This window comes from Sparus aurata, chromosome 12, assembly GCF_900880675.1.
Source record: "Sparus aurata chromosome 12, fSpaAur1.1, whole genome shotgun sequence".
Classification (NCBI taxonomy): Eukaryota; Metazoa; Chordata; class Actinopteri; order Spariformes; family Sparidae; genus Sparus; species Sparus aurata.
Window position 1 is genome coordinate 19599350 of NC_044198.1, and position 23114 is coordinate 19622463.

At 42.0% G+C, this 23114-nt stretch overlaps 1 protein-coding gene across 1 annotated transcript; it reads left to right on the forward strand.

The window, feature by feature from the left end:
- Positions 1-607: 607 nt before the first annotated feature.
- On the forward strand, positions 608-22708 carry map1b (microtubule-associated protein 1B). The gene is given in 8 exon segments (XM_030435389.1): positions 608-1153; positions 3431-3532; positions 12284-12366; positions 13583-13723; positions 14037-15744; positions 15747-19214; positions 19304-19542; positions 20309-22708. Coding segments are annotated over 8 exon segments (6081 nt in total). The 5' UTR covers positions 608-969; the 3' UTR covers positions 20465-22708.
- The last annotated feature ends 406 nt before the right edge of the window (positions 22709-23114 follow it).

Genomic DNA, 23114 nt, shown 5'->3' on the forward strand with positions numbered 1-23114 from the left:
TTTTTTTTCTGCCTAAACAAACCAAATAAACAAACTCTGACTGAATACATTAAATAAACAAACAAAAACACAATTCCACACAGCTTTCTGCTCTGCTTTGTTGATATCTGGCGGACCCTGCCACCTTTCTAGCTTTAAACAGTGTTCTGGTGACCTTATCTTCCTCTGAGATCAGCTTGTTTATTCAGTTACGGAAAAATCAAATCTGAGTTTGTATTTTTTTTTTTACCTCATTAATACTGTAAATATAAAAATTCTGAGTTTTAATTCCTTCTCCAAAACAACATAGTGTCCCTTTAAACCTTTTTATTTGTATTCAGAAACCAATGAAATAAAGGGATAGAGATCATCCAGCAAATAAGCATTGCACTGCCATGACATAAGGGGAATTGAAAAAAACAGTCAGTTGTTCTTAATGCAGGCTTTTTATTAGGATGACCCTTATAAAGATGACACTATGCTTAGTGGAAGTGAGGTGTTGCATATAAAAATCGATACAGAAAAGCCTTGTTCATATTTCTTTTTTCATTATTCGAGAAAAAAACAAGTCTTTTTCAGGGTTGTGATTGTTTTCAAACAAGTCCAATAAATAACCCTACAGCCCAGCTACACTTGTGGCTGCGATGAAGGAGTCGAGCAGTGATGGACGTGTTCAACACAAAGCCTCAGACCTCGGTGACTTCCGGAGGCGTTTGATTCGTTGCGGATGACATCAGCTGCGGAGTGAGTGTGCGAAAAAAAAAAAAAAAGCCCCGGCGCCCTCTTCTCTCCCCGGCTACCGAATATGACACAATGTCTGTTGGTATAAAAAGCCAGGGCCACTCCTATCAGCGCTCCACTTGTATGTCTGGAGACCACTGAAAGGGAGGAGGCTGCTGCTGCTGCTGCTGCTGGATCCTGCTGGTGTGTACGGGAGATACGAGACACTGACAGAGGGAGAGAGACAGAGAGAGAGAGACAGAGGACAGGATGGCCACCCTGGTAGAATCCGCAGAAATGGAGACTTTAGGCGGTCAAAGCAACACCGGGGCGTCCCCGACCTCCTCCGGCCCCTCGCAGCACTTTAACGACAGCAAATTCTACCTGCTGGTGGTCATCGGGGAGATCGTCACGGAGGATCACCTGAAGTGTGCCATTGCGGACATAGAGAGAGGTAGGTGGGTGGGTGGGTTGGTGTAGGCCACTCGGACTTCATGACAACTTGAACAGAGATGTTTATCTTACAGGAGTCCCGTCTTGTGTGTCGAGGATGTCGATGCGCCTTGTTTGCAGCGGCCGGTTTTTTTTTTTTTAATTTGTATTTTTACGCGCGTCTGAGCCAATTACGCATTATTACCGGGTAATTAGTGATATTTCGTTTATCATCTGTTTGAACTTGAAGGGATCATGATACCGAGCAGCCCCTCCCCGTAACCTCAACGTAAGATGTCGCCAAAAACGCTCCTCACATCTTACTCACTGACTCCCTCCCTACATTCTTATTTATTGTCTTTTCGACCTCTTGTCATCTGTCTGTTAATGTCAGCAGGCCCAGTTGTTGTCATCCCCCCAGCACGTGGGGCCAGGTCCTGTAATGAAGCTGACACCAGTGATGCAGCGTTCGATCCGGACTATGCGTCATTAACGCAACAAATCTCGTTTTGCGTTTCTTTTATCCGCGCACGGCACTGTGCCAGGATTTAATTCAGGTGCGTCAGGCTTTTGTCTCAGGGTCCCACGCATCAGTTTACACTCAGGCAAAGAAAAACAGCAGCGGCGGCAGCTTTATGTCTCGTTGCAGAGAAACGCTTCGACAGAGATGAATAAAATGCGCCTTGTGTTTTGAGACTGCCACAGAAGAGATTCACTCCCCGTCCATCCTGTGGGAACATCTCTCAGCATCAGCATCAGCATCATCACCCCGCATCCAGCTCTCTCATCGCCTCACCGGCTGGTGGGCGTGGCCCGGTCCGCACTGCGGTCCCTACGGAAAGCCACGAGGAACGATATTCAAATCGAGCAGGGCGTTTTTTTAGAGCATTTTTTTTTTAGAAGCGCTCCAGCTGCTGTGGAGGGCTGTCTCCGCTGGCCTGAGCGTGAGAGGAGACTATGGCGCAGTTACTGTGTGTTTTTTTTTCAAAGTGCAGGAGGAAAAGAGGAAATGAAGACTGTTATTTATATTCTTCCTGTACTTTGTTTCACAGACATAAACAAGCTCAGATGTGGTTAAATAACCCCTTCATCTGATTTAAGGAGTCTATAATTATAAATTAACAGGTTATTATTTTGGCCCTTACTATATTTGTCAGATGTTGCGTCTGAATCTTTGCCATTGACCTTGGTGAAAAATCAAAACACAAGGCCCTTTAGTAGCTGCTCTGGAGCTTTTGCTTGTCTTCCTCATCAGATGGATGGATAGTTTTTGTGGATTTTGTTGATTCTTCCGAGCACTTTAAAAGCTTTTGTTTTATTCATTTAATTTTCATTCTTCAGATCTAGTGCGATTAACATCTATCAAAACATTTATCGTGCTGCTTCCGTATCTTATTGATGGGACTGGGAATAACAACATTTTCCCCCTTTCATCCCTTCAGGGATGAGATAATAAAATCATTTATCGTGGATGGCGATAGTTTGATTGTTTTGCACTTAAAAAAAGATTCAAGAGATTTAATCAAAATATTTGTTTCCCAACAATATGAAAGGTTAAAGTGAATCCAGTATGTTTTGAGCGCAATACTGGATTTTTAATGATGATTTTTTGATGATTATTAGGATAATATCCAAGATTGCAATTATGTGGGACAGGATAATAGCCTTGACACACCCATTGTTTTTCTGTTCGGGCCTACTGTTCTGTCGCAATACCCTTTAAAAGAAACAATTGTGCAAAATTCTCCTTGTTTTAATGACTAATCTCACTTCATGCCATCACCTAACTTCATGAAGCCTCCAGAAGGCCTTTACTCTGCATAATCATGATGAGACGATGATAGCACCATGACTCAGCTGAGTGGAGGCAGCCAGTGCGTCTGGCCCGTGGCGAAACAGAAACACTGCTATAGATATTTCCCATCATAGATTTATTTTCTCCTGCCAAACCGGTAACAAGTCCATACATGTTCCCTCGAAGATTGTCCAACGAACTGGAGGCGAAATGATCACTGATTTAAATGTGTGTGTGTGTGTGTGTGTGTGTGTGTGTGTGTGTGTGTGTGTGCGCGTGTGTGTGTGTGTGTGGGGGGTGTGTGAGGGTGAGACTTAGCACATTTGTTAGACCTGTTGCCAACCGTGTGTTGGCGATGTGATGTCTGCCGTGTGCATTGATTCATTTTTCAGACAGCAAAGCTAACATATGTTTTTTTTCCTCCTTGTGTTTCTCCGCGTCCTTGCTCTCGATTGTTTTTGTGTTGATTATTTTTTCTTGCTATCTTTGTTTTTCTTCTCGCAGGGATCCGCTCGTGGGACACAAACCTCATCGACTGCAACCTGGACCAGGAGCTGAAGCTGTTTGTCTCCAGACACTCGGCTCGTTTCTCCTCCGATGTCAGAGGTAAACTGGAAATAAAATACTTTTTTCGCTAACAATGTCAGACCAGCAGTCTGATTAATGCTTAACAGCTTCCATTGCATCTTTAATAGAACCTGAGACACACATATTGTTAGTGGTGGAAGAAGTATGAAGATCATTGACTTAAAGGGGCACTACGTAGTTTTGGGGAAGAAATATTCATTTTTTCCATTACTGAATAAAAAAGCTGTTCTCAGAGGAAAATAAGGTTTTAAGAACATAGCTTCCAACAAAGTAAAACAGTATGACATTTAGTTTACTCAGGCATGAAAAACATAGACAGTTTGTTTATTTAGTTTGTTTAGGCTTCCTTCCCAAAAATACAAAGTGCACCTAAACATTTTTTAGAACAAATTCTGGATTTTAGTGAAGTTAAGAACATACAGTACTGAAATAAAGTAACTTATTAAAGAGAATATGTTTTGTATACTTATTATTCACATGCAGAATCAGCATTTGTTGTGGTTGGGAGAAGTAACTGTAAATAATTCTTTAAATGACGGGCAGTTTAATCAGTAAAAAAAGGATGTTAAACTTAGAAACATTTCTCTCTAAATGTAAACCCTGAGATTTAAAGAAGACTTCCTTATTTTGCAGTGAAGTACCTGTTTTTGATGAAAATACTGAATGAATGTTCTAGAAACACTGTTGGGCAAATTACTTCCAAAGTGTAATGTGTGACATGTTACAAGATATATTATAATTTTACTGTCTATGTGGAGTAAAGTGTTTTGGATGACTTGTCACCAAAACAGCCGCAGATGTATGTATAGGCATTATGAAATGGAAGAGGGTATTATTGTTTCGTAGCGGACCACCAGAGCACTGAAGCTCAGGTTTATTGCGAAGGTGAAGGCTCTCTGACATGGGGATGGGCAGGCAGACAAAGGATCAAAGTCTGATAAATAATGTATAGCTTGAAACATGTGTTACTTGTCAGCAAAGTACGAGTACTTCTAAACTGTACATGAGTACGTGTACATTCACACACTGCACTTTTCAGCAGCGTACACTAACAGTACCCCAAGTGTGGAGGTTTTATTACCTACCGCCGGATACACCCTTTCAGCATTTTGTAGCGTTGTCCCGTGATAGGTGCGTCGTGTGCAAGGTGAGGGACAGGCGCCATAAAGATGGAACAGATCCAGTGTGGCAGGACATGTGGTCTGTCAGTGGGCAGTATGGCCTTGACGGGAGGCAGCAGTTAAAGCCTCTGCTTGGCTCTCCTCCATATTGGGTACGGCCGGCAGGGCTTCATTCTTCATATTGCTGCTGCAGACTCAACCAAGTGATTTACTTTAATATTCCTGTGTTAAATCTCTTAAAAGGCTTACAGTGCAATAGGTCGAGAGGGAGGTGAAAAATGGTGATTTATCTGTGATAGCATTCAAAGAGACTCCAAATCCCCTCTCCCTTTCATCCCACCTTGTTTTTTTTTTTACCATTTTCCCATCCTCCATTCCTCCGTTGCCTTGCAACCCAGCACTGGATGCACAGTTGATTTGGGAGTAATTAGCAGCGTGGAATCCCCGGTGGCAAGTGTCTGTCCATGAAAATAAAGAAAGGGAGGAGAACAGAGAGGACTGGGGGAACAGAGAGGGTGAGGGGAATACAAAGGGTGAGGGGGAAAAGAGAGAGGAGAGCAAACAAGGGAGCAGACGAGGGAGGGGATCGAGGCGCTGGAGAGGAAAACAGAGTAAGTCAGGAGGGTGAAGACAGATGCGAGTGGTTAAAAAGCTGCAACACAGCGATGGAAATGCAGCTCTGATCAGAGAATTAATTAAGCCAAGACATGGAGATTTAATACTGTGTAAGCGCTAAAACTGGAATAATGTTGTTCCCTTTTATTCTGCGCCTCAGGCTTTTTGCCAAGTCTCTTCTTCAAGGGGGGGATTTTCACTGTCTTTGAACTTTAAATACACCAACTGATTTATGAAGCGCTTTCTAGAAACTACAATATTTCGCTTGACATTGAAAAGGCTTTTATGTTTATAAGAACAGCTACCCTGCATGGAGTTGTGTTTTGTACAGTTTTCTTTTGTAGAAGCTTACTTGAAATGTAAGCTTGTGATTATCATGTACCATTTGATGAAACACAAAATACTGAAGAATCTCTATCATAAAAAACACACATGCAGATTGATGTTTTGTGGTAATTCTTAAAGAAAAAGCTCAAAATTTGGGGATGTAACTTCTTGGCTGTGTTGTCGAGGGTTAGATGAAAAGACTGATATCCTACTTGGAAATCTTTCCAATGAATATAAAGCAACAGCCGGCAGCTGGTTAGGTTAGCTTAGCATTACGACTAGATACAGCAAGTCTGTCTCTGTCCAAAAGCAACAAAATCCATCAGCATGTTCAAGGCTAAAGTAAGTTCTACAGTTGTCTGTAGCATTTATTTATACTGTAAATTATTACCTATTGTAGTAATACACAATATTATCTACACTATAGTCAAAGTGGGGTATATCTATTTCATCATATAGGTTTTACAGTTATTTTATATATTTTTAAATATATTCTATTCCTATGTACTCTTATTTCTAATTATTAACTTGTTTTTAACCACTCTAATGTACCCAACTCCCCCTTTCTGGGATCAATAAAGTATTTCTGATTACCAATTGAAATATTGCATTTAATTTGTTCTGATCTATAAAAAAAAGTTTTAAAAGGAAAAAACTGTTTATTCCCTTGCCAGATATTTCACTGCTCCTGCTGGACAGGTAGGCAGATTTTGTGACTTTTTTACAGACCCAAGCTAACTGTTTCTTCTTTTGATGCTAAGCTAAGCCAACTAGCTGCTGGCTGTAGCCTTATATTTACTGGAAAGATATCCAAGTAGGGTATCAATCATCACATCTTACTCTTGCCAACAAAGCCAATAAGTTAACTCCCAAAATGTAGAGCTATACTTTTGAGAATCAAAATATCAAATAAGTGCTTTTTTCAGGATCAGGATGATTCATTTGGAGGGTGAGCTACAGCTTTTATGTCAGGTATGACTCAGTCTGCATTTTACGGCATTTAGCAGACGCTTTTGTCTAAAGCAACTAACAGTAATTCATACATACATACATTCATTCAATGAGGGCAGTGGCTGCCATGCAAGGTGCCGACCAGCACATTAGGAGCAGTTTGGGGTTCAGTATCTTGCCCAAGGACACTTTGACCAGGGGAATCCAATCAGCGACCCGTCAGATAACAAGACGCTTGGCACCCTGAGCCACAGCCGCCCTCATTCGTTTCTCATTCGTTGTCAAAATAGATCAATTATTTATCTTTATTTGAGTTGTTTATGTTTACCTTTAGCTTGTACTGTATTGGTTCATTGGTTTGAGCTTGGTAATTACAGGGAAACGCAAACCAGCAGGTGGTGTTGGGCGCAGGAGGACCAGTGCAATTATCTGTCTGCTTGATAGATGAAATGTCATCCATCACACTGCGTTAGTGCACAGTAAGCCTGGACCCCACGGGGAAGACAAAACAAAGGGGCGAGACAGGAGAGCCTCTGTGTCGCCCTGATGCATATGTGATACTTCAGGTTACGTATAGATTCGCCTTCAGATAGCACTGAAGCCTTTCCAGCAACTGGAGAGGTAAATGGCTGTCTCTAAACCACAAATCCATTCACCGATCGATTGTAATAAAGAATCGTGTCGACTTTCACAAATAAATTTGTCTGTGATAAAGATCCTCCTGATATGTCCTGCAAATAGGATCCTGTTTTCTCTCAGTATCTAAAACAACTGATCCTGACTGATCAGATCGGTAGCTGTAAATCAGCAGATTGATTCATCAGTCATGCAGCTATCAAGCTACATTATCCTTCATCCTCATAGCTGGAGGAATTGGGGAAGAAACAGGTTGCTGGAAGACATAATGATTTTGTAATCATGGTGTTTCACCTGCCATGTTGTCACTTGTTTGACATGTTAATTCCTAAAGATGATGGGAGCAAAGGAGCTTAAAACTGAATGTTCTTTAGTGGCGTCAATACTACTACACAAGTGATTGACTGCTTTGCGGTTCACCCGGTTTAACAGCAGCGACGGTGCCATTAGCTCCATGGCCAGACATACGGGTTCCCTTTTTAATCCATTTGTGCAGGGACAGGGGAACAAGTGACATTGAAAACTGTTCTCAGGGGGGCGCCCATTTTTGCCGCTGAATGTCACCGTGGTCAATTATTCTGTCGCCTTGGAAAAAGAAGTGACAGCAGAGGGAAAGATGCTGACACATACAGGGCATCCACCTGAGGAGGTAGAATCATAATCCTACCGTGCGAGGTCCTTTGTGTGATGCAAAATGAAGGAGGTACCGAATTTAGTTGTTCCACTGATCTATTTTTGGTGTGGTGCCATCCACATTGACGTTCCCCTGTCTGGTTCAGTCTGTGGCAGACAGGCCACACCAGTCTTGCACTTTCTATTCAGCCAGAAGGAGAATGCTCAGTGATGCATGTCACATTACCTCGCTTCCTGCTGAGACAGAGACACAGTGGGCACTAAGGATTTTTTTATCGATCAAGGTAATTGTCAGGGTCAATAAGGCTCCAGTGCACAATCTGTCATATTTTGACGAGTAAGCGTGGACACACAGCAATTTGGCAGGGTGACGGTCGCTGCCTCGAGCTTTTCTAGTCCTAATACAGACTGCTGTATTTTAGCATGAAAGGCTGTAAACAGGGCGTTGCCCACAGAGAGACAACAAAATGCTTTTCTATTACATTAGCGAATACAGACATGGCTGGTGTACAGTGTCATGAACAGGATGAGCAATAGACCTCCGTGATTGATTCTTCTCTCATTTCACAGACCAATGAAAACGTTTCTCTGAGCTCTGGTCATCAGTTTAAGACTGCTGCCTCTCCAGAACAAAGCTGAGTGAAGCTGGTTCCTCCCACAGTCAACTGGGATTTTGATGATGGTGGACTGACAAAAATCTCTGCTGCAAAGCTGCTAATAAAAAGCTCATACAACGGCAGTAGGCTTTTACAACATGCAGTTTTATTAATGTATTTAATATTTTTACATGACATTTTGGTCTCCAGACTTCATCAGCTAGAACTAGGGATGTCAGTTTTGGTTAATTTTGCTTTCGATAAGCTGACACCCATGAAGTGATGACCAATGAAATATAAGAGGCGCTTTCCTTTAAGTCCAGTGCTACATTGACTTAATGAGCTCCAACATCGTGTCAGCTTCTTGGTCAGGTTGTATGCTGTGTGCCAGACAGAGGGGCTCTGAGTGAAGGGCACACTTGTCTTAGATAGCCAGACCTGTTAAGCATGCAAACATTTGATAATAAGCACTGACTCTAACAGAAATAGCATTAGTTTTTCATGTATGTGGTCATAAACCAGAGTTTAGGACAGCTTGAATTTGACCTTGAAGAATTATCGGGCTCACCAAAGTAAGAGGGCTTCATCCTCTGGGGATTATAGAAGTCCAAACTGCCTCAAATATCACGGTATGCATTCACTCAAACGTGCAAATGTCAATGCCATGGTGGTGCTAGAAAAAAAATTGCTAAACATATAAGGGTTCACCATATGGGGACCATGATTGTATGTATCAATCCATCAAATAAATTTTGAGATATTTCTCAAGATAAGTGAAAACTTCACATAGTCACTGAATAACCAAAATGAGAGGGTTCATCCACTGGGGATCATGAGTGTCTGAACACAATTTCATAGCAAAAGATCTGGATATATGTAGCAAGACAAATGATTTCAGCTTGATGGTGCCTCCTCTGGGAAAGTCAGGGAAGTCATTATGATCACCCCCTGGGAACCATGATACATACTTCAAACTGAGGGATTTGAGAACTTGACAGCGCTGTTGCTGATTTGTGCCCGACAGTCCTGCATTTTGATATATTTCAATGTCGCATACCTACTTTGATGGCAAATAATGTCAGAATTTTAACTAAGGTTGAGCGAAGTCGCTGCACTTGATACCACTCCCCTCTAATGTTACTACAGACTGTGAGAGTGGGAGCACGGGTGGCCAATGTTAGCCTGTAAAGCACTGCTAGTAGCCAGGGAATAACGCAATGTTCTTTTTTATTTGATTACTTAATTGATAGCGTGAAGTTGAGAACGAATTGCGAGCATCCATGTTTTTCTCTCCACCAGATAAATGGCATTGTGATAATAAGAGGATTGTCACAGTAACACGAGAAATCATGGCACGGCATTGACAACAAATTATTTTTGAAAGTGTTGTCCCATTTCTTAAGGGGGGGATCTCAACCGCTACGTTTTACAATTGTGTTCTCGGCGGCAAGGGGGAACTTGAAAATGAGTGGTAGGGGTTAAAAATTCAGTCATTATCTCTACCTTAATCGAATTCCCCAGAACATTAGAGGCGAAGAGTCATGCACTGTATAGAAGACACTTTACTATTAACAGCAATGAATGAAAGAGTTCTTCCATATGGAGGGACTGACAGCCCTCGGGGAGGATGTGGCAGGGTTAATGGCTATGTGCTCCATAACGAGAATCTACCATATGAAATATGTATGGAGGAATCGGCCCAGCAGGCTGATAGCTGCTGCAGCATCGTGTCTCTGGAGACGAGGCACACACTGCACTCTTAGGATTCTGAATATGAAGCTTATATCCAAGCAACACCTCAGTGCACTCTGAACCTGACAGGGAATATGTTCTTGTTTGTCTTATTCTCAGAATGTTAGTGGCAGCATTTACTTGGGTTTTTACACTGGCGGAAATCAAATCTAAATGATCAAAATTAAAACAGTCGTTTCCCAGTTTGCTCCATGTATTTAAAAAAGAAATTGGATAACGAGGAGAGGAAACAAAGAGAAGGGTTGAGTGAGCAGAACCTGGTGTGTTGGGGTGAATAATGATTACCTGTCCATGTCAGCTGGACCAGAGGATAACCCCCTAATACACACACACACACACAGTGGGATCAAGGTCATTATCATAATCAATCATCCATAACCTAGGATGATTGATGATGAGCCTGTCACACCCCACTGTCCATCTTCTATGTGACAGCTCTGAATTATGATAGGAAAATGTTACTTATGGCAAGGTGTGATGGATTTATCCATATTTATTCCGAATTATTATACAGAGAGACCAAAAAATGGTTGGCTCTTGTTTGTATTGTTTTGCTTTGTCCAACTAGAAAAGTCAAGTACAGCTGAACTAATCAGGGGATTAACTGATTAGACAATCATCAGAAGAAACTGATCCATTGTTTCATCACAAAAAACCCTTCTTTTAATTTTGTGAATGGAAATATTTGCTGGTTTTCTTCTTCTGGGACAGAAAATTGATTATCTTTAGGTTTTAACTGCTGGTTGGGAATAACAAGACATTTGAGGACGACATTTTTTGTTCTGGGAAACTCCATTTACTACTTTATGATATTTTAATGACCAAAATTGTTAAATATTAAATGTTCTGTTATGAAATGTTATAAAAACCACTTACAGCTGCATTAATGGATATTTTTATTTAAACACGGGCGGCCAGAAATAAATATAAATAACCAGATTAATTCTATAAAGTAATATTGTAGTGCAGTGTTTACAAATTAATGTGGCAAGAAATGAAAAAAAAAAACCTGAATTCTTGCAGGTAATTGTTTTAAAGAAATGTCATGTGTTCCTGATTATAACATAATGACATGACTATAATAATTCTGTTTAATTACACTTCAAAAAATTGACTGCATTATCATCATTTCCTAAAACTCGGTGCAAACTATATACTGATATCTTTACAACAAAGGCTGATGGGGGATTGACTTCATGTTGAAACAGGTTTTCATGCTGAGGAGTGAGATTTAGGGTATAAGGGGCGTGTTGTGCTCGCATCTCCTGAGATTTCATCCATCTTAGAGATGAAGAGCTCGTCTCCGCAGAGACCATTAACATTTACACAGCCAGATTAGAGCTGCCAGGTTGACCGGGTTTGATGAATTAGTTGATAAATGTGCTGAGCCTTGCCCCACATAAGAACCAGATCAGTGGAGATTCATCAGGATCTGTTTAATCTAATTTGAATGGAGACGAGCACAAATAATAAGAATGTTACAGCTGAAAAAAGGATGTGAATGTGTTAGTGATTTTGAGGCTTTTGCTGGTTGGTTGAAATATTATCATATCATATTAGTGTAATGAAAGAGACAGACAAGATTCCAAATCAATTCGCAACACATAATTTCGACAAATTTGCTTGTTTGGCACAGTAGGGCTGCAGCTTAAGATCATTTTTGACTGTCACTTAATTGGCCAATTATTCTCTCAGTTTATGAATTAAATGTTTGGTCTATAAAGATGTTGCTATATACAATACTTTCATGATCCCTAAGATGATGTCCAATAGTCAGGGACCTGAAAATATTGAACTTAGTATCGCATAAGAGAACTTAAAGGTGCAAATCCTCATAGAAAATAAGACAAATAAATCGAAATGGTTGAAGATTCCTTTTGTGATGATTGTCTAATCAAATAATTTCCTTTCATCGCTAGTATGACTGATGATATTATTTCCTCTGTTTATGTCATAGCACAAATAAATATATATTCTACGTTTGTGTGGCATGAAGGAGTGACAAACTGAGCTGCAAGAGTAGAATTAGTATAGTTAACACCGTGTCAAATATAACATACAGGCATGAAATGAAAAACAATCCAATTTCTAGGTATGACGAAATGATGTGACCATGAAATTATTATTTTGTTTTGCAGGGCAGAGGATTCTTCACCACAAAAGTAATGTCCTGGAGACGGTGGTGCTTATCAACCCTTCAGATGACGCGGTCAGCACCGAGGTAAAATGAGCTATAATTGTTGTTGACAGTCTGTTACATCAACATAACCTCTGCCTCTTTCTTTCTGTAGCCCGATATTTCATCCTCAGATTCATAAATCCATTTAAAAAAACACGCATTTACGAAGCAGTTTGCAGCTTTAAAAGCATCATTATTCAGCTTTGACTGTCCTCCATATTTGGCCAATTATCCATCCTCTTTATTTAATTTGTTTGCTGTTGGTTGGAATGAAAATGTGGGCGCAATTAGGAACTCAAGGGACAAGACTAATTCCTTGTTTACTGCTAGAATAACAAGAACAGCCTTTTACCTTTTGCATTTTAAAAGGAACAATTACATGCAGGAGCGTAGATGCCACAAGATTTTCTCTTGTCTCACTGCTCCGTTTCAGCGCTGCCTCCACCCCCTAGCCATGTCTGCAGTCAAACTGTGCGTTAATAATATCTGAGAGCGCAGCAGGATTGACCTGGCAAGCTGCCTGTAACAGCTGATGTTGCTGAAGTAGAAAAAAAAAGACCTATGGAAAGGGAGAGAGGCACGAGATAGAGGGATGAAAGGGAAACTTAGCAGAGTGGATGGCAAGCGAGCAAGTCAGCTAATTAGCTAATGGATTTGAGTGACGTGAGGCTGGTGGTATTTCAAATACACAAAATCATTAAGCTGATAGCTGCAGCAGCAAGGCTTTACAGGCAGTAAAACCCCGATCCCAAAAAAGTTGGGCTGCTGCATAAAACATACATAAAAATGGAATGCAATCAACTGTGTACAGACAACGGTTGTACAAAATGTTCCTGAGTCCATAGTGGAAAATCCCATCCTTGTTTATGAACAACTGAGCCTTTAGACTGAGGATGCCCCTTTCATACCCAATCATGATACTGTTACCTGTCACCAATGAACCTGTGGAATGATCCATACAGGTGTTTTTAAGCAATTCACAGCCTTCCCCATCTTTTGTTGCCCCTGTCTCAACAATCAATAAACTTTATGATGTAAAACATTAGGGATTTGTCTTTGTTAAGAAGGATGAGCAAATTGTCACATTCTTTTGTATTTATGGTTTACACAGCATCCCATCTTGGGTTGTAGATAAAATACTTGTTTCTCTTTCACGTGCCAAACATGCTCGTCTAAATGTTTCTTCAGTTTAATGTCCATTTACGTTCGACAAAGGTCAGCAGCACACTGTCACAGAAAATCTTCTTTTGATTTCCAGGTTCGATTGATGATCTCAGACACGGCCAGACACAAGCTTCTGGTTCTCTCAGGGCAATGCTCTGAAAACACTGGGGAGCTGATTCTTCAGTCCGGATCTTTCTCTTTCTTCAACTTCATTGACATATTCACTGACCAGGAGGTGAGCCAACGTGGCCATATAATTGTTTTCCACATGATCATAAACACATTTTGTTGCCCTGAAATAGCAAAAACCTTAACTTTTGGCAGTTTTCATGTTTTACATTAATGGAGGGAATCCATGGTCAATTAGTACAGGATAGGAAAAGCATACATTCTTGTCTGTATCTATGTTGACTTGCCTAGTAGTCTAAAGACACCAACAGTACAAGTATGTACATGCACACAGACTGAAACTGTGCAAAACGCAATTCATTCCATCACAGACTGCAGTATGTTAAAAATTAAAGTCACTTCATCTTTCTCATGCACAGATTGGTGAATTGCTCAGCACCATTCACCCAGCAAACAAAGCCAACATTACACTGTCCTGCCCTGAACAAGGCGACTGGAAAAACTCCAACTTGGACAAACACAACCTGCAGGACTTCATTAACATGAAACTAAACTCCACACTTATTCTCCCTGAGATGGAGGGCCTCTCAGAGTTTACAGAGTATTTATCTGAATCAGTCGAGATCCCATCTCCGTTTGACATGTTAGAACCACCAACCTCTGGTGGATTCCTCAAGCTCTCCAAACCCTGCTGTTACATCTTTCCTGCTGGTTGTGGTGACTCAGCTCTCTTTGCTGTCAATGGCTTCAACATGCTGATTAATGGTGGCTCGGACAGGAAGTCATGCTTCTGGAAGCTGGTGAGGCATCTTGACAGGGTGGACTCCATCCTCCTGACCCACATTGGTGACGATAACCTGCCAGGCATCAATAGCATGCTGCAGAGGAAGGTTTCAGAGCTTGAGGAGGAACAGTCGCAGGGTTCGACAGCTAACAGTGACTGGGTGAAAAACATGATTTCGCCAGATATTGGTGTTGTGTTTGTGAACCTTCCTGAAAACCTGGATAACCCTGAACCTAATTACAGAGTGCGGAGGATTGTTGAGGAGGCAGCGTTCACTCAGCAGTTCCTCACCAAGCTAAATTTAAGGATAGAGCCTTTGCATAAGCCTGTTGGAAACACCATAGAGCCGCTCACACTTTTTCAGAAAATGGGTGTTGGGAAGCTTGAGATGTATGTGCTTAATCCATCCAAGAACAGCAAGGAGATGCAGCACTTCATGAAGCAGTGGACAGGTAGTGAAAAAGACACCGCTTCCATCCTGCTGCCAAATGGAAAAGAGTCTGAGTTCCCTGTCTCTTACTTGACCTCTATCTCTTCCCTGATTGTGTGGCACCCTGCAAATCCCTCAGATAAGGTTGTGCGTGTCCTGTTTACTGGAAATGCCACCCAGAATCACATCTTTGAAGGTTTAGAAAAACTAAAGCACCTGGACTTCCTGAAACAGCCAGTTGTCACTCAAAAAGCGATGTCCGCTTCTATGCCGTCAACACCAACGCTAAAGCAAGCCAAGATGAAACACAGAACAGACAGCAAAGAGAGCCTGAAGTCTACCCCAAAGCCATCACCGATCAAAAGCTTCAGGAAGGACTCAAGGGAGGAAGCACCAGAAAAGGCAAAGACTGATGCAGAATCAACTCATGAAAAAACTCAGAAGGTGGAGAAAAAAGAAAAGGCTCCGCTGAAAAAGGAAAAGGCAAAGGTATCTGAGAAAGAGTCAAAAGCAAAGGCAGAGCAGACAGCTCAAAATGATACCCCAGAGAAAAAGAAGTCTGAACTAAAGCCCAAAGCTGAAAAAGAAAAGATCGTCAAAAAGGAGAGCAAAGTGTCAGTTGAAAAGAAAAAGGAGGTGAAAAAAGAAGTTGCAAAGAAAGATGATGCAGCCGTTAAAAAGGATGAGAAAGTGAAGAAAGAGGATGCAAAGAAAGTTATCAAAAAGGATATAAGAAGAGACTCACCTATGAAGGAGAAGAAGGAAGAAAAGAAAGAGCTAAAGAAAGATGTCAAAAGGCCAACTAAAGACATAAAAAAGACATCTGCTTCGGGCGAAGAAAAGAGTCCGTCACCAAAGCCAAAGCCGCTGAAAAAAGACAATGCCTCAAAGAAAGAAGCAGGAACTCCATCAAAGTTAAAGACACAGGGAAGACGAAAGTGACAAAGAAGGAGATGAAGGTAGGCAGTGGTAAAGTTGCAGCTGGTGTTGCAGTTGCTGCTGCTGCTGCTGCTGTTGCTGTGGCTGCTGCTGTGGAGGATCCAGAAGCAGAAAGATCTCTGATGTCCACACCAGAGGACCTCACCAAGGACTTTGAGGAGCTCAAAGCTGAAGAGCTGATGGACGATGATGCAACTGTGCAACAAAATAAGGAAGAAGAAGCTGTGATGATCCACCATGAAGAAATAATACAAACCAAAGAGTCACCTGAAGCACTAGAGTCTGTGGATGAGGGAATAACCACGACAGAGGCTGAAGGAGACAGCGGAGAGACTCCAGAAGAACCAGTTCTTAAGGGAAAACTCAATGGCAGCATAATTGAGAAGTTTGAAGATGAAGGCACTGTAATGGAGGAGACATCTGAGGGAGGGGAATACGAAGAAAAGGGAGAGACAGAAGAAGTTCATGAGCCACAGAGAGTAGAGCCAGATAAAGATAAGATTACCCCCAGTGAAGATGGACATGATGAGGTCAAACCACGAGATACTGTTGAAGACAACGATGACGTGACGAATAAAAACATAGAAAGTCAGCATGTGAGCGAGAAAGAAACAGAGAAACGTAGTCTGTTTGTATCAGCCTCACCCAAAGTGTCCTCACCTGTTTCTCCCGCTGCATCGATCCATGATGAAATGCTCCCAGTTGGCTTTGAGGGATCAGTAGCTTCGGATGACGAGAACAGAGATGAACCCCCTGAAGATTACACTGTCACCTCTGGCCACACTCAGTCCACCATGGAGATCTCCAGTGTGCCTACACCCATGGATGAGATGTTGACTCCAAGGGACATTATGAGCGACGAAACCACCAATGATGAGAACGAATCTCCTTCCCAGGATGTTGGCAGGATTGGGACACCAGCATCTGGAGAGTTTGATAGGAAGAGGCTGTCTCCACTTCAGGATATGCTCGGGTCAGATCACTCTCACAGTCATGCAACAGAAGGCCACGACTACGACCACTCCGCTTCCACGATATCTCCCCCTTCATCGCTAGAAGAGGATAAAGTTGGGAAGGAGTTTCCCTCTGCAGAGAGACCTGAAGGGTTTGCCACAGACCCCACCAGACTCAGTTCAACCTCCACAACATCACCACTTATACGTTCTCCGTCAGTGGATCGCAAGGACAAGTTTGATTCTCCATCATTGTTTGCTGCTCCAATAGAACTGTCCACAACACTGGCAGGGTGCCCAAAAGCAACAGCTGATTCCTCGATCAGCCCAGATGACAAGACATTAGAAGGAGGTGCCTCACCTCAGTCCTCTGGTCACACACCTTACTATCAGTCACCAGTAGATGAAAAAGCAGGAATTCTACCACCTGTGTCAGAAGACAAAGCGCAGGGTCCAATAATTGTGGAGGTCACAAGTGATAAAGAGGATTTCTCCAATAGAGTTACTCCAGAGCCTTACGAGCCAGAACCAGAACGTTCCTCCCCTTTGGAGAAGGAAATGTCCTCACCAAAAAGTCCACCTCTAACTGATTCCCCAACAAAGACAGAAAAGTCACCCTTTGATATTGATCATAAGAAAACTGAAGAAAATGGCCATTCAGTCTTGTCATCAGCACCAACAACCAAGCATGAATTTGACACTAATCCTTTCACAGCTTTTAAAGAGGAAAGCAAAATGTCCATTTCAGAGGGTACCACATCAGACAAGTCAGGAACCCCTCCAGAGGAAGTGGTAGCAGAAGATACATTCTCACATTTAGCTTCAGCATCCACCGCTTCTCTGGCCACCAGCTCCTTACCAGAACCAACCACTGACTCTCCTTCACTTCATGCTGAGGTAGGCTCTCCTCACTCAACAGAAGTCGATGATTCTTTGTCTGTCTCCGTGGTTCAGACTCCAACCACTTTCCATGAGGCAGAGGGATCTCCATCCAAGGAAGACAGCCCAAGGCCCATGTCTATCTCCCCAGACACTTCACCAAAGACTAAAAGCCGAACACAGATGCAGGACTCGAAATCCCCAGAGCACTCCACCATGTCACTAGAGTTTGGCCAGGAGTCCCCTGACCACTCCTTAGCCCTGGACTTTAGTAGGCAATCTCCAGAGCACCTATCTCTGGGAAGCAGCTCACGTGCCACAGAGAATGGCCCAACTGAGGTTGACTACAGCCCCTCAGATGGAAAAAGATCTGATGAACAAAACTCTACAACGGATAAGCCCTTTATTTTTGATGAGAGTGATTCACTCCTTGCTGCATCTGCAACCCCATCAGATGCATCCCAGTCCACTCCCTCTGTTACAACCCCATGCCAAATGACAGAGTTGCCACAAGCTGGGGCTGAGCAGACGGAAAAGTCTCCAGTTACCCCCAAGGCATCATCTCTAACCCACTCGCCCCATTTCAATGAGCCATCCCCAGTGCTAGACAGTCCCCCGGCTAAAGACAGCATCAGCCCACATTCACCATCTGCAGACAGCATTTCTAATAAATCTGACACACAGCAGAAATATGACAAGTCACCCTCACCTCCAAAAGCTGCTTCACCATCATCGTCTTTTAACTTTCCAAAAGAAGAGACCTTTTCCCCAGGAAAGGAGACTAATCCCTTTAAATGTGAGGATTCGACACTTGAGGCAAAATCCCCCGTGAGCCCTAAAGTTCCCTTTCCATCATATCTACCTCTCTCCTCTGATCAGTGTAATTACAACTCTGCCTGTGGCTCCAAGGACCCAGACTCCACTAAGAGGAGCCCCTCTGTTCCATCCAAGACAGATGTCGACCTCTGCCTAGTCACCTCATGTGAGTACCGTCACCCCAAGACAGAACTATCCCCATCTTTCATCAACCCTAGCCCTCTGGAGTACTTCATCAGTGAAGAAAATGCCTTGAATGAGGAGAAGCCTCTTACTAAGTCAGGAGGAGGACCCCCACCCCCAGGAGGTAAGCTTTCTGCCAAGCAATGTGAGGAGACCCCACCCACATCCATCAGTGAATCTGCCCCCTCCCAGACAGACTCAGATGTTCCACCTGGCACAGAGGAGTGCCCCTCTATTACAGCAGATGCCAACATTGACTCTGAAGACGACTCTGAGACTCTCCCTACTGACAGAACCCTGACATACAGGCATGCTGATCCTCCCCCAGTTGCACTCAGGGACACTGCTCCATCCTCAGGCCACCATGATGTCTGCATGGTAGACCCAGAGGCCCTCAAGGCTGAGGAAAACCTCCACAATGCCAATACAGATGGAGAAAAGGCCAAGAAGAAAAAGCTTGTGAAAAAGTCTTCCTCACCAGCCAGGAAGACTGGTCTATCAAAATTAAAGGACTCAAAGACTGCCTCTCCAAAGAAAACTATCGGAGAAGGGAAAGATGCCAAAAATGCAACCAATACCTCTGCATCCAGGGGTGTAAAAAGTGCCACATCAGGTGAGTAGTATTTACCTATAGTTACACAACCACTACACATATTTTTTAAAAGGTGATCTAAGACGAAGGTATATGTTTGCCTCTTTCAGGTACTGGCAGTGGAAAGGTATCAGGTGGGGCATCTTTGCCAAACTGCCCTCCCATGTACATGGATTTGGTTTATATCCCAAATCACTGCAGTGCCAAGAATGTAGATGCTGAGTTCTTTAAGCGGGTGCGCTCCTCCTACTACGTGGTCAGTGGCAATGATATGACAGCTCAGGAGCCCAGTCGCGCTGTCCTTGATGCTCTGCTGGAAGGAAAGGCCCAGTGGGGCAACAACATGCAGGTAAGTCTCAAATGTTTAAGATATAATTTAACATTTCCACAATGAGATGTCTTAAATGACTCGCCCTTTGTTACATATTTTGTTTAGTTGTCTACTTTCATTATCCTGAATGGTTCCACAATCTTTCTGCCCCTGCGCTGTCGATTACCGTGGCTGGAGGCATTATGTTTTCCTGTTGTTCATCCATCCATTCATCCGTCCATCTGCCTGTCCCATTCTTGTGAACATGATGTTTTAAGAATGCTTTAGGGGAATTTTCTTGAGATTTGGCACAAGCATATACTGGGACTCAAGGATAAACTGATTTAATTTTGGTGGACAGAATTTTACACATACTGTATGTCTAATAGGATAAAATTATGAAATAATGAAAACGTTTATCCAAAAGGTCAAAAGCCTTTCTGCAAAACATGTTCTTCCCATTATTTAATGCCATAGCTCAGGAACAGCAACTTGACTGGTGCGCCTAGGCATACAATTACAAGATGGTAATTCTAGTAATGCAAGTTAACGTTGCGTTTCATTTGGTTGCATAAATGCTATCACCAGTAGTACAATAAACTGACTACAATGTGGTCGCATGACTTCTATCATCACTACGTGTCTTACTACACTATACTATACACATCTTTCCATAGTTACATTTTTCTGTCGAAACCGTGTCATAAATACTGCAGAGTTCGACATGCAAACATGAACAGGGAAGAAGAGATAGAAAGACAAGATCATTTTTGGTGAATAAAACTTCCCTCCTCTCTGGTTTTAGGTCACTTTGATTCCAACCCACGACACAGATGTGATGAGGGAGTGGTACCAGGAGACCCACGACAAGCAGCAGGAGCTCAACATCATGGTTCTGGCCAGCAGCAGCACTGTTGTTATGCAGGATGAGTCCTTCCCAGCTTGTAAGATTGAGATGTAGGCCTGTTCAGCAAGATGTCATGAGGCCTAGTGACTGATAATGGGAGGGATCATTATGAGCAAGATCACAAACTCACGTAGCATAAAACCTAAGCAGACACTTAAACACTTATATGCTAAAATGATAATTGTTGTGTACTAAACCTTAAAACAATCTGCAATGAGGACTACAAATTAGCTTTGTGGGGCAAAGGACAATGTTCTAGATTTAAAGTAAAACCCCCTTGACACCCTCAAGGTGTTTTCTGATTTGGGGTGTAAGTGGGTTGTAACTGGGAGGAAATCAGAAACCAAAAACCAGCCAAGCCATTATTGTCCAATTAACTCTAGTGCAGATCAAATAATAATGTTGTTGTTGAAGTATCGAGTTTCTTCTGCATCCCCAGATCAAAATGCATGAGAACTTTTAATCAATTTAACTGCTGTCAAGGAACAAAACTTCCCTGCGTATGATATATTCATGAATAACGGTTGTTATCCACACCAAAGGATAGAACAAGATGTTTTCTGTTATTGCCTTAGGGAGTCTAAATGAATGTAAAAGAACTGGTGCAACTAGCAGATGAGTGGGCATGTAACCCTACACATCGGAGGGTCTGTCCTAAGGAGGACTGTTAAATGGTTACAAGAGTTGAATGATGGCAAATATAAATAAACTTGAAAGGATGCTCAACATTAATTAGCATTAATATAATGTCTGACTTCATATTCATCACGGGCGAGACCAAGTGCCCCAGCCATTGTGAAACTGTTCCTGGATTTTATTTGATTTTAAACGGAGGTTTTGGGTATTTTCAATCTGGTTTTATGTTGCTGCTGATGTGTGAATATTTATTTATTATGTTACATTTAATTTATTCTGCTTGATTGTCCAAATAGCCTTTTACATAAAGCAACAGGAAGTTGCCTCAGAATGTTCTGTGAAATCATTTCCCACCAACAATGTTGACGCTTTTTAGAGGTATTAGTTTTATTTACAGATCTTAAGTTATTTCAAAAGAAGAAAATAACAGATCTTATTTCTTATACCTGTTTTTTATGTAATCATTGTGCTAAGGGGAAGCTAGACTTTTCCCAGTGTAAAGCTGGCGAGGCAGGATATTTTCATAAACCTTAAAATGTCTTGTTTTTCTAAAGCATTGTATTATAATTATAAATAACTTTGTGGCCGATGGAGTGGTTGGAAGCTGTGCATGAGTTATAATACTTAAAATTTTTCTTTTTTTTTTTTAAAGGGGATTTTTGCTCAGACTTGCATTAAGAACAACAGGGCTAAATAAAGGAGCATTATATGATTTTTTTTGCAAGTTGTGCCATGCCATTGTACACTACGGTAACTCCAGCGATTTGCAATGGCACTGTATTGATATGAGACTTGATCGTGGGTGCAGCACAGTGCAGATTTTTCAGGTTGATGTGAGCATTTTGGGAGGCTGAACGTTTCGTGCGACGAAAGAGTTTGTAACTCTGAAGCCAGGATGAAATCGAAAAAACAGCTTCCAGTAGCGGCATAGTCTTGAGAGAGGCAGCACACAGAGGTGAGAGTGAGTGACTTGTGCGTTTTAGGTGAAAGTATGTAAAACAAAAAAAACTCGACACTTTAAACACAAACATGACACAAACCAAACGAACAATACAGAGGGCCACAGGTCTAAACGACGACAGGCCAGCTTCTGGAGAAACAATAAACAACACACAACTAGATGATTACAGGCTTTGGTACTTGGGGCTATTCTTCACTTGATTCACCGAGCTCACCAGATATTTTCTGAACGCTGTCAGGTGTTCATGATATCACTACAGACCAGTTTTCCTGCATTGGGGGAACCTCAAAACCAACAACCACAACCAACAACAAGCCTACAAACTCTGAACGGACATTTCTCTTGAACCGACATTTCTCTTTTCTCTGTCCTCTTTCTCTACACTCCCTCTACTTCTCTCTCTTTCTATTTATCTCTGCCTTTTTCTCCTTATCTTTCTCTCGGGAGAACTTTAATAATGTTTGTCTGCAGCCGTGTGGTATATTTGTCTTGTGATCTCTTGCATCCTCTCTGCTCCCCTTTCCCCAGACTCATATGTAACCTATAGCAATTAGTTTCAAGTGAAAGTATTCCTTAGTGCTTTCTGATGTTTGTGTGCAATATTTCCTCTAAACATATGGCGAATCTCATGTAAGAAGAGGAACCACTACTAAAGAACAAACACAAAAACGACCACAATAAAAATCTATTGTGAAAAATAAGTATTTGTCTTTTTGTCTTTTTTTAATGAATTCATTTATTATAAAGCCATTAGAAATTACGATTCTACTCACACACAGCAAGACCAAGAATGTACAGCTGCTTATTAAATATACTGGCCACCTCATCTTCATTAAATACCCCTGAACACTGAGGTTGTTTTCAAGAAGGCTCAGTCTGGCTATTCCTCTTCAACATCATGGAATGCTGTGTCCTCTTTAAGCTATGCTCTGTTGCCTTGCCCTGATTCACTTGAGGTCACAAACAAGGGGCGTTTTGTATTTTGAAGCCATCCGGTGACTACGGAAGAGGATTAGGGCCACTCAGAGAAATTTGATTGAGATCTGACTTTTTTTTTCTCAGAATAGCTTGGCTACAAATGGACACTACAGAGCAGCTTGCAGCTTT